Below are 12,500 nucleotides of genomic sequence, written 5' to 3'. Positions count from 1 at the left end.
ATATATACAATTTTAAGCAATGAGTGGGTGTAGGCATTGATAAACTAATTGATCTCATATCAAAATAGCGTGAATGCGCGTAAAAGCGAGTCTTTGATATCCGCATAGTCGAGTGTATATATATATATATATACATAGAGAGATAAATAGAGTATCCTTGAGTAAAAGTGCAGTCAGACCAATTTGAATTCAGCGATCTTTTTTCATTACATAACCTTACTACACGCTGTCACATAATTGTAGATGCTTGTGTATACAAAGAGCACCCAATATGTTTATTATATATATTAAATTGCGCACTAAAAGCACCTGAGAAGGTATTGGTTAAATGCATCTGTACTGAAATGGAAGGGAGAAGCATTTATATATATAGATGGTTAGATACACCATGGAAGAAGATTGCGGGTCAGAGAAACAGCCTAAAGGAAACAAAAAAGGATACTCTTTTACTTGTTTCAGTCATTTGACTGCGGCCATGCTGGAGCACTGCCTTTTTAGTCGAGCAAATCGATCCCCAGGACTCATTCTTTGTAAGCCTAATACTTATTCTATGGGTCACTTTTTGCCGAACCGCTAAGTGACGGGGACGTAAACACACCAGCATCGGTTGTCAAGCGATGTTGGGGGGGGGGGGGAACACAGACACACACATAGATACATATATACGACGGGCCTCTTTCAGTTTCCGTCTACCAAATCCACTCACAAGGCTTTGGTCGGTCCCGAGGCTATAGTAGAAGACACTTGCCCAAGGTGCCACGCAGTGGGACTGAACCCGGAACCATGTGGTTGGTAAGCAAGCTACCTTACCACACAGCCACACCTGCGCCTATGAACAATATAATAATGGACTGATGTCGAAGCAAAATATATTCCTAAAATGAAAGCAATATATACGTTATTAGCAGTTATTTAGATAGGTATTATAGTAATTAAATAATAAGATAATTAATGACTAATTAAGAGTTCTTACTTACCATGGATTGGTAGACATAGGAAGCATACATTTCCATGTTTATTTGACGATTGATGCCAGCTTCAGAATCCTCGTGGAAATTTTGGCGTGGGTTACTGTCACACATTTTTGTTGGTTTCTTGGTTCCTTAACTAATTCTGTTCTTGAGAAGCACTTCGATCCTTCGATCTGTTTTGTACCTTAATTGCTAAGATTCTAAAATAAGGTGGCGACAGCAAAAGAATTGTTGGTCGATTGAAAAACGGAATTTTAAATAAAAATTGCGATTATTTAAAATTAAGACTCTTTAAAAACTGGAAAACTGAAAAATTAATTTGTTTTATATATAAAAGGAAGGAAAATAAAGAATTATTAATTGAAAACCGTTTTTTGAGACGTGTAGAGGATGGTTAAGAATATGTCCGTACGTTCACTGACGCAGCTAGACTATTTCTTATGCCGAGCGAGCGCGACGGCGCTTTATATAGTCTGCAGAGCTGGCTGGTCACGTGCTGAAGATTTCCACCAATCAACGAGCTGGGTACATGAAACTGCATGGAATACAAGGGAAGTAGGGGTGGCAGATGTAATGAGGTGGATGGATTAAGGGGATGGGAGGGTAATGGAAAGAATACTGTAGTTGTTGTTGTTACCTCCATGTCGTCCCTCAGTGAAGAAATACCTTTAATGGCTAAAAGGACCCCAGCCATAGCAATCCCCCATCTTCTTTTCCAGTCGTAGTTATATCCTGGATAACATGTGGAAAAGCGTGTTATCGTTGTTGTTTATCTGCCTTGTTTAGTTTAGCCCCAGGCTAACCTCCGGTCGAACAGATCTATATTCAAAGGCAACCCAAACATGACTATCCAGTCTTTATTCTACGGACAGAGAACACAGGATTAAATCATCTACAATCCGTCCCGTCTTTTTTAAGACGGTAGGGTGATCTGGAAATCTGCTATTTCTAGCAAATAGAATGACCACGTAGAGGCTAACTTGTTGGCTTACGTGGTAGATTCAAGTAGAATGAGGTACGGGTAGAGTAGAGAAGAATAAGCGAGTGAAAGAGTGAGCGAGTGAGTGTATGTATCTATGTACATGAGTGGGTGTGTGTTTGGAGTGGAGTGTAGCTTCGCACTTCAGTATTAGTGTATTTTGTGTCGCACGAAAATGATTTGATGAAGAAGTTATTACGTCATGGCAACGTTCATTTTAATGCTGGAACAAACGACCGGATTTCACGATGTGGATTGACAGATTCGTCGGACATAAATGAATAAAAATCAAATAAAATCTTGTATTTAGTTACGACCCTTGATATTCGTAGCTGAGATTTTACTCAACCCCCAAACGTTACCTTTCACCCTCTCAAAAAGGTCGATAAAATAAAGCCCTCAATTAAGTACTTAGGTCGATTTAAATATTCTTATGAAGCATCATAAAGACGTAAATGGAATTATGATGGAAGGAAACAAGACGGACGACATGTTGCAATGGCTTTCTAACTTATTTTCTCACTGAAAATTGTTAAAACCCACACTTATATTTTAACTGACAGAACTCATTACTCTAATTTTAATAAGACATCAGATCAGACGTCGTAAAAAAATGTTTTTGAAATAAAATTTATTCGTATATAGAAATCATACAATAATATATTAGGATTGACTTAAGTTATATAACTTAACTTAAAGGCTATATATTCTTTATTATTAATTTCTAGGGGGAAAAAATGAATGAGATTTTTGTCAATATGTAAAACTATATTAAAGTATCAGTTCTGAAAATAATCTGGTGAAAATTAGAAAAAACTTTTATGGTTGCAGTCTAATAATGACAAACAAAAAGAAGAAAAAAGATCGGTGTATTATTTTGAAAATGGCGAATATCAATATTTTTTTTAACTATCAAATTTTCAATAAATTTTATTGAAACATTTTTTTTTCACAGAACTCCAGTACTTTTTTTTTTTTACCAGAAATATGGAGATTCTAGAAACTGACTTTAAGAAAGTGTACTTGAATAAAAAAGACGAAGATAAAATTTTTGAAAACGAAGACCGGACTGTCAATTATAAATACTTCCGATCATCTCTGCTCAGCCTGAGTTGACCTGAAGTTGAACAACAACAACAACGACAACACCAGCAAGTAGAATAGGATGAGGGATAATTATAATAATAACCCTTTCTACTAAAGACACAAGGCCTGAAATTTTGGGGGAGGGGACTAGTCGATTATCGATTTCACTGGTACTTTATTTATCGATTTCACTGGTACTTTATTTATCACCCTCGAAAGGATGGAGGGCAAAGTCGACCTCGGCGGATTTTGAACTCAGAACGTAGAGACGGGCGAAATACCGTTATAAGCATTTCGTCGAGGGTGCTAACAATTCTGCCACCTCGTTGCTTTATTAGTAATAATAATCGTAATACTCTCTAAAGAGCTGTTACAGAGACTGACATATTTCATACTATTAGAACACGAGGTGAAGCTGAATCGGTAGAGAGTTGATAAAAATAATGCTTGGCAATGTTTGTTCTGGCAATTTGCCTACTGAGTTTACATTCTGCCGAGGTCGACTTAGCCTTTCATCCTTAACGAATCGATAAAATAAGTACCAGTTGAGTCTTGGAGCGGGAGAAGGGAGGCTCGATGTAATCGACTTACCTCTACCCGCGAACTTGCTGGCCTTGTGCTAAAATTTGAAATCAATATAGCTACAAGGCCTGAAATTTGTGGTTTAAGCTCTTAGTCGGGTTATCATGTAGTTTAGAGTCCTAAAAATAGTGTTAAGTAAAGTGCACCGGGAATACCGATATTAAAGTACCACAATTTCATAAACACGGGTACCTAGTTATGTAGTATCATCTAGTGATAGCATGAGCGTTTCTAAAACAGCAGCTGAGGTACACAGCCGCTGCGTAGAAGAATAGTATAGCCAACAACGAACACAAGAAAAAAGCCAAAGGGACGCGTTTCAAATTTGGTGGGTGGATTGCTATGTTAATTTAGAGCATATGTACACCGTTGTGAACCATTTTTTCAACTTTGTTGATTTGAGGATGAGAGCATCCGGAAAGACTTCTGCCCTCCCCACCCATTTTCTCCCAAATTTATTTATTAAACAATTTTTTGGATCTTTGTGATTTGACGGCCAACACTTGTTTTCTTAACGAAACACTTTCAAACTTGGGACACTGGTAGAATGTGTCATACAAAACAACTTTTTCTCTTAGCCTTCTTAACAAAAAATTGTACATCGCAAGTTATTTCATGTTAAAGTTGTCGTATTTCTGTAATTTCAACCAATCACTGACGTCTATTCAGCTGAATACAGTCAGTGCTCTTTTGTAAACAGCCGGTGTTATGTGTGTTATTCCCTGTGACATATTTCATCCGGTTTAATCGTAATTTATACGCATATATTGTTTATATAATAAATTACGCTGTGCGTATCTGTGTGTGTATATTTTTGCCATAACCTCACTCATAACCCTAACTCTAAAACCCGAACCCTAACTCTAAAACCCGAACCCTAACCCTAAACTAGAGTTTGATTTGAAGAAGATTTGGCTGCTATTTCTAGGAAATGAAGCACTTGGTGGAGGTGCATTAATAATTCAAGTATTTTGATGGCTTTTTCCCCTTTGTTTACGAACTAAGGAGGATTAATACCATATACACCGTCACAGCACAAATTATATTCAACTGAATAGACGTCAGTGATTAGTTGAAATTATCGAAATAAGATAATTTTTAACGTGAAATAACTTCGAATACAAAATTTTTTATCTGTTCTATATCACAAAATATACAAGTATACGAAGTTTGAAAGTGTTTCGGTACCAAAAACACTACATAAAAAAATGTTGCCCGTCAAATCATAAGGGTCCAATTTTTTGTTGTTGCCAAAAACCCCCGTTTTCGGATACGGAGGTTCCGGAAAATTGCCAAAAATCAGCATTGTGAACCTCCCCCCTTTCCCCGCCAAATTCTTCAATTTTGCACTGGGGTCGATGTAATCGACTAGTCCTCTTCCCACAAATTCCAGGTCTTATGCCTATATTAGAAAAGATTATTATTATTATTATTATTATTATTATTATTATTATTGATTTGATTTCATTCAATTTCATTGTAAACTTCACCCACATTTTATATTTCTCTCTCTTCTCTCTCTCTCTCCTTCGCCCCCTTCTCTCTCTGTAATGTCCCCTCACGCGTTAGTCCTTGTGACAAATAAATAAATTAAATAAAAGATTATTCTAAATTTCTGGTTGGCCCCACGTGACTCACCTCCTTTTGCAACGGTTTCCTTATGGCACATCACGAGACAGCAAAATGCGCCTTGAAAAATAAATCATATTTTATAAAGATATATGAAGAATATTATAACCCAAAATTCTAACTACGTATAAGGAGGCACGATGTCTAAATTTTGTGAAAATACTGTTTGTTGTTGTACATGTGTTGTTGTACATGTGTTGTTATACATGTGTTGTTATACATGTGTTGTTATACATGTGTTGTTATACAGTGAAGACACACTGTTAATTATATTAATTTAGTTATATCCGTGTTATCCATCATATGACGGTTTATGTTGCAACGTATATTTGCTTCTCTGATTAATTACCTGATAATGTTACATAGGAACAGTAAATATAAATTCCAATCTTTTTCAGATACTATGGTGCAGAGTTAAAAAATAATGAAATGAAAGTTAATTCTCAAACAAAAGCTTCGAAAAATACTTTTATAATAATAAAAGCGAAATTCTGTCTGTCCGTCTGGAACCCCTGTATCTCACTCTACGTTTGCTCTACAGAGACATATTTTTCCTTTTTAGAATCAGGATGATCCCGGGATTAAAAATCTGTCCTTCATTTGGTTCTTGAACATCCAGCATTGAGATCTGATTTAAAAGCATTTGGCTTGTTATTTTTAGCAGGTAAAGCTTGGCTGACTCACGCCATCTTGGTTGGCGTTTGTCTGATCACATCAGAGATTAACGGGGAGATAAATGACATTCGCTTCGTTAATTTTACGTTGAGACTTTAAGAACTTTGAGACAAATTGACCAACAGTTGGAATTCAACTTGGGACTGGAACAGTAGAATGATTGCATTACAGAATTAATTCTCAGCTATCCTTAACTTCTGATCAAACACCACCGCGGGGAATATAGTCATTATAGACGTATTATAGCCATGCTATTTATCTCCCTCTAATTTTGGGCCGCAGGCCTAATTACCCCCCTACCCCGCAGAAACTCGCTTAAAAGTCCGCACAGAATGCGGCTTTTAAGCTAGTGTTGAATAAAAATAAATTTGAGTAGGATAATTTTCTATTTCTGTGGTTGTAATAAATGTACATTATGAAATGTACTGGGGTCGATATAATACTATGGCGGACATCATGGTTCAGTGTAGGGGAAGGCGACTGCTGCAACGCATTGTGAAATGTATAGAGCAAAATGAGTTAAGTAAGACATCTTGGGTGGTCATCTACTGCATCTGTTTCCATCCGCAGCCGTCTTCACCTGGTTTTGCCACTAGAATGAAGATGGTCACGGACGAGAGAGTGATTAAGGATGATTAGATGGTCCTCGTCTCTCTCCGACGGGCGAACATGATGAGTATGACCTGATTTTGCAATAACACCGAAGACAAGTTTGGTTTTCATTCTTCGGTGATCGCTAAATTATAGTACCAGTCAAATATTGGAGTCGATTTAAGATTATAACTGACATCCATGATTAACTCTGAATGCCCACATGTACAACAGAAAGAGGATAAATCTAGATTTTAGTCAATAAAGTGTGTATAATTTTAAATTTACTTAAAAATCATAAGCAAATGCCTTTTTTTTAATACAAAAAGTCTATTACATAGAGAGACAATTGTTTAATCAAGTTTAGTACAGTTAATTAAGTTTAATTTACACGTAAAAATCTGCAGATTCATCTAGTGTGATATCATGAGTTTTTAATCATACTATTTTGAAATCTCCTCTTCTAAACTTTCTACGCTTTGGGATGTAACTCAATAGGACTGGCAATTTGGGATGTAACTCAATAGGACTGGCAATCTCAATATTAAGATAGTCATAAACACCAGGATGTCGTTAACGATTTCTATTGGTTAAAAAAACGAAGGTGATCTATTGTTTGACTTGTCTGTGGAGAGCTACAACGGAGCTGAGATTACTGACCTCGTTTGATGATCTTGGATATATTCAAGAGACATGCACACACACACACACACACACACACACACACACACACACACACACACACACACACACACACACACACACTTATATAAGAATAACGTCCTTGGAATTGTGTACAATATGAACAGTTACGACACGAATAGATTTAGGAATTTTCAATGTTTGTCTTTAATATAACTATCACCACTAATCGTACTAGAGTCAACTTTTTTTAGCCACAACTTTAGACTGAAAGACAGGCAAGTATTAACTTCACTCCAGCTAAAGTTAGAAACATATCGAGAATTTATTGAAGAACCTCCAATATATTCTTAGACAAAGATATTTTCGACAGTCATACTCATTAAAACGAGATGTTGGTGAGCAGCGATTGTAGTGAGAAATTAATGTACATGGGAGATCCCTACGTACAATTCCGAAGAGTGTCACAAAGGGAAAAATTACTAGGTTCAATCATCTGTTAAAACTAGTTTTCTCTTTGAACATCAGAAAAAAATTTTCATCATTTATTGGATATCATTTCTCAAGCAAACATAAATAACACAACCCATTTAATATGCATTATATTAAGATTAGTTACTCACGTCTAGATCGTACCGCTTTCAGTATCTCAAAGAAACTGCATATTTTGAAACAACTCTCTGAATCTACTATGAGAAAATTGTCATCAATGAAGGTCACTATTAGCTAATTTTAGGCCATTCTTTGATAACACCTTTTGATAATTTTCACCAAAACTACTAAAATTCTAGCAGAATTGAAAACAAGTAAGATGGCTCTTATATATTGTGCTAAAGCCGTCCCCTATTCAGCGGCCGCTACAACACTAAGCATTCGCCTAGATTTCATCCCACAAGACCAATTTTAAGAATACCTGTTTCTCTATCTACTTTTTGTTGTGTTTTGTTGTTATTTTTATTGTATTTTTAAAAATTTATTTGTCGTGATATGGATCTGAAGTTTCGATTATATTTACCGTCAAAGAGACTTCACTCACGGAAACTAAGAAGCAAACAAATAAGGACAAACACAGAAAAACGCACACTAATACGAACATAATAACTGAAAATAATCGTTTCTTACCGTAGCAGTTCTAATTTTGTACACTGCTATAAAGAATGAGTTCACGAAGTTATTTGACCCAGATTTGAATTTTTCTTATTCATGTCTAGAAAACCGAATTTTTCGATGCTGGAGAGCAAAGTTCGATTAGGAATCGCGCCGGCATTGTTGTTGTTCGGTAACTGAGCTTTCAGTAAGCTGAAGATGACTAACAACAACTGTTATGCCATTAAGTCCATGCATTTTAGAAATCGTTGTTTATAATGTAAAATTTTATCCTTTTCGGTTATTCCAAGTGTCGGAACTTCAGACGTGGTTTGTACCTAGAAAATATCTGAAGATATTTTTATAGGATGCGCTTATAAGTCACACCCCCAACTTTAGGGGAAAATTTCAGGGAAAAAAAGTGCGACTTATAGCCGAGTATATATGGTATATTTGGAGGAAACTGTTATGCTTTCATCTAGGATTCCTGAACGTGTATATATGTTGGATTTACCTAGTTTCAAAAGACAGTAGGATTGATATAAAATTTTTAGGTAATGTTATTAACTTTTTCTTTCAGATGCCCCAACGATTCTGCCAGTTCATGCCCTGGTAATGATGATGATGATGATGATGATGATGATGATGATGATGATGATGATGATGATGATGATGATGATGATGATTTAAGCAAAAGGCTAGAAGTTTTCAAACGAGTGTTTAGTAGATATCATCGACTTTAGTATTTAACTGCCTTCGACAAAAAGGATGAAAGGCTAAGTTGACTTCGTCTGGTATGTCAGTGTTTGTGCTTGCGATTGTGTGTGTGTGTGGCTTATCAGCTACTTAGTGTGTTACCATGATAGCCATTTGATACAATCCATAGTAACAGTGGTATGTAATGCAATATATGTGTGTCTGTCTGTGGATGTATGCGAATGAGTGTGTGTGTGTGTGTATTTTTTTGCACATTAAGAAAATTACAACCACACCATTGCTGTCGCTTGATAACACAAAATCAATGTATTTTTCCCGTCCATACATCAATATATAGGCCCAGGAGTAGCTGTGTGGTAAGTAGCTTGCTTACCAACCATATGGTTCCAGGTTCAGCCCCACTGCGTGGCACCTTGGGCAAGTGTCTTCTACTATAGCCTCCGGGCCGACCAAAGCCTTGTGAGTGGAAGAAGCCCGTCGTATATGTATATAGATGTATATGTATGTGTGTCACCAACATCACTTGACAACCGATGCTGGTGTGTTTACTTCCCTGTAAGAGAGGGAGAGAGAAAGGGAGAGAGAGAAAGAAAGAGAAAGAGGAAGGGAGAGAGTGAGAGGGAGGAAGAAAGAGAAAGGGATAAAGAGAGAGAGAAAGAGAGAGCTAAAATGACAGAGAGAGAGAGTGAGAGGGAAAAGCCAGTCAGGCGGTACTGGCAACGGCCACGCTCAAAATGGTGTATTTTACGTGCCACCTGCACAGGAGCCAGTCCAGGGGCACTGGCAATGATCTCGCCCGAATGTCTTTACACATGCCACCGGCACAAGTGCCAGAAAGGCGATGCTGGGCACAGGTGCCATTGACGGTTTCACTTTCGCTTGCCCCAACAGGTCTTCGCAAGCCAAGTTTCGTGTCCAATGGAGGAGACGACGTTGGCATGGGTGCCAGTTGTTGAATTTAGTTCGATTTCGATTTCACTTGCCTCTGGTATACTCTCTCTGCTTATTACCTCAGTGCATCTGCCACATACAAACCAGTTTTTTTTGTGAAATAAAGAATAACAAAAACACACAGAATTTGCATTGAAACAATCAATTTTTTTATTTTCTTTGAATCTCAGACTATAATTACACTCCAGGCTGAAATCTGGGAGATTTCTTACTATTTAGTTGGAATTACCGATCTGAAAGGTGCTATTGATGGAGAGGCTGAGTTACTTTTAATAGAATTACAATTTTTGTGGACTTTTGACTTCATCTTCAGAAATGAAACATATATAACATATACATCATCATCACATTCGAATTGGTGAGATGTTTGATCGTCAGCAGCTGCCAGAGATACCACAACTTGTGGTTGGAAGGCTCAAAGTAAAACCAGGAATGATACCTCTTGCAAGTCTGTTTTTGTTTCAGGAAATTCCAAAGTAGAAAAACTAGAGTCTTTCTACTTTGGAATTTCATGAAACAGAGAGGAACAGTCTAGTAGAGGCTTTTACTGACAATACTTGTAATTTCAGGAAAAATGCTTATCTTCTGAAGGGACTGAAAAAGAGACAGAATTATGAACATACTGTACAAGTTTTTCAAACCCATCAGTTATGGATATATACATAGTACTGAGCTATATTCCAAGCTGCTGTGCTCTATATACATATCCAGGAATAATACTCCTGATGACCATCGAAAATCGCACCCATTGAAATGCAGTGTTGATATAATAAGTTAAAATGTTTGTACTCTAAATATAAAGTTTACAGGTCCACAAAAGTTCTAATTGCTATAAGGGTATTTTTGTAAGTTAAGGAACACGTTCGGGGTTGGTTTCTGAAATATTTTTCTTTCTCACTGTAAGGTTTCTGATTGTGAGTTTAAATCATTTGGAAACTTCTAATCTGATGGGAAACATTCCAAAGCTTAACTGTCCAGGTTCTTGTCAAAGATATACTCTCCAAGACCCTTGCCAACCCTTTCGAGGTTAGTGATATGGTCAGAGAGCAGTTTGATGTCATCGACCTGTTCTCCAAGGAACTCAGATTCAATGAAATCCATCATCTAAAACAAAGAAAGAAATAATTAGATATAATGAGTGTCTTCTTGAAGTAGATAATGTGTGAAAATATACATGTTGTGGAGGATGGGGCATGGTTTAAGTTAGATTATGAAATAGTCCAATGTAACTTTGAATTACTGTGCTAAATTTTAGAATAGAGAGTGAGTTAATGGCTCAAATATTTTAATATTTTTACCATTTATTAAAAATAATTGACTGTGGAAGACATGGAAGAGAATTTTGGTTGTGATTCCACATGACACATATGTATCAAATATCTTGGTTGCATTCTTTATTTCTTATTTACACATCAATCTATCTATCTATCTATCTATCTATCTATCTATCTATCTATCTATCTATCTATCTATCTACCTACCTACCTACCTACCTACCTACCTGGTTGCCTGCTTGCCTGTCTATTTATCTATCTATATACTCATGCATGTATGTGTGTTTGTGTATATATGTATGTATATATATATATGTGTGTGGGCATGATTTTTAAAATGAGAATATCTGAAATAAACTTGACTGCTCTCACAAACGAGAATACTAAAAACGAACGTGACCACCCTCAAAAATTAAGTAATAAAACAGGAAAAGTAATCCAGAATCCTTGTCTGATACCAGATTAATCCCAAAATCTAATCAGTTTGTGCCAGTCATGAGGCCAAACATCCCTGAAAGTTTCATCTGAATCCATCCAGCAGTTCTTGAGACATCTTGTCCAAAGACAAACAAACAAATGCAACTGAAAATAATGCCTCTGCCTTTGCTATGGCAGAGGTAATAATGGTTTCAGATTTTGGCACAAGGCCTGTACTTTTGAAAGAAGGGGTAAGTCCATTACATCAACCCCAGTTGTCAACTGGTATCTATTTTAACAGCTCTGAAAGGATAAAAGATAAAGTCGGCCTTGGCAGAATTTGAACTTGGAACATAAAGACTGATGAAATACTGCTAAGCATTTTGCCTGGCAGGCAAACAATTCTGCTATATTGATACTTGATATATGTCACTAATGAAAGCATAGAATGCTGTACTCCAGCATGGCCACATAAAACTAGTAAAAGAAGGGAAAGAAATAACAAAAATGTACCTGAGGATCCCCACTCTCTTCTGCAATCTTATGCAGCTTCAGTAAAGCTGCATTGACATCTTTCTCCAGGTCCAGAGATATTTCAACTGCTCTCAGTCCACCTCCCCAAGCATCATGGGCTGGTTTCTAGAAAATAAAATACGGCGGGGGGAACATATAAATGATGTGTTTCTTTGGTGAAAAAATAAAGAGAAAATAAATGGTGGTAGAGAATTCATTGTATTGGAAAAATATTTCTATTTCTATAAAATATTTAGAAAAATGATAGTGGCTGGGTGGAGGATATTAATTACAAGGACAAAATTATTTTAAATAAAAAAATAAACACGCCCTTTTAAAGCCCAGCCAGGCTCATGGGCCCGGTTTCCCGGTTTCAATGGCGTATGT

The 12,500-nt window shown here is 36.6% G+C and overlaps 2 protein-coding genes across 6 annotated transcripts in view; both read right to left on the bottom strand.

The window, feature by feature from the left end:
- LOC106869636 (soma ferritin) overlaps positions 1 to 1,413 on the bottom strand; it is a 19,099-nt gene extending 17,686 nt beyond the window's left edge. Inside the window, exon 1 of the mRNA XM_014915452.3 lies at positions 978 to 1,413. Within this exon, the coding sequence (XP_014770938.3) occupies positions 978 to 1,082 (105 nt within the window). The 5' untranslated portion in view covers positions 1,083 to 1,413. The remainder of the gene's footprint in view (positions 1 to 977) is intronic.
- Positions 1,414 to 10,035: 8,622 nt separating this feature from the next.
- LOC106869632 (soma ferritin) overlaps positions 10,036 to 12,500 on the bottom strand; it is a 29,677-nt gene continuing 27,212 nt past the window's right edge. For all 5 annotated transcript variants that reach the window (XM_089339749.1, XM_089339751.1, XM_089339750.1 and 2 more), the window contains 2 exons: positions 12,114 to 12,239; positions 10,036 to 11,013 (listed from right to left, as the gene is read on the bottom strand). In XM_089339749.1, the coding sequence (XP_089195875.1) occupies positions 10,876 to 11,013; positions 12,114 to 12,239 (264 nt within the window). In that variant the 3' untranslated portion in view covers positions 10,036 to 10,875. The remainder of the gene's footprint in view (positions 11,014 to 12,113; positions 12,240 to 12,500) is intronic.

The sequence above is a fragment of the Octopus bimaculoides genome, chromosome 22, assembly GCF_046866305.1.
Source record: "Octopus bimaculoides isolate indiv1 chromosome 22, ASM4686630v1, whole genome shotgun sequence".
Classification (NCBI taxonomy): domain Eukaryota; kingdom Metazoa; phylum Mollusca; class Cephalopoda; order Octopoda; family Octopodidae; genus Octopus; species Octopus bimaculoides.
The sequence above is the reverse complement of the archived record's forward strand: the minus strand, read 5'-3'. Positions and strand labels throughout refer to the sequence as shown.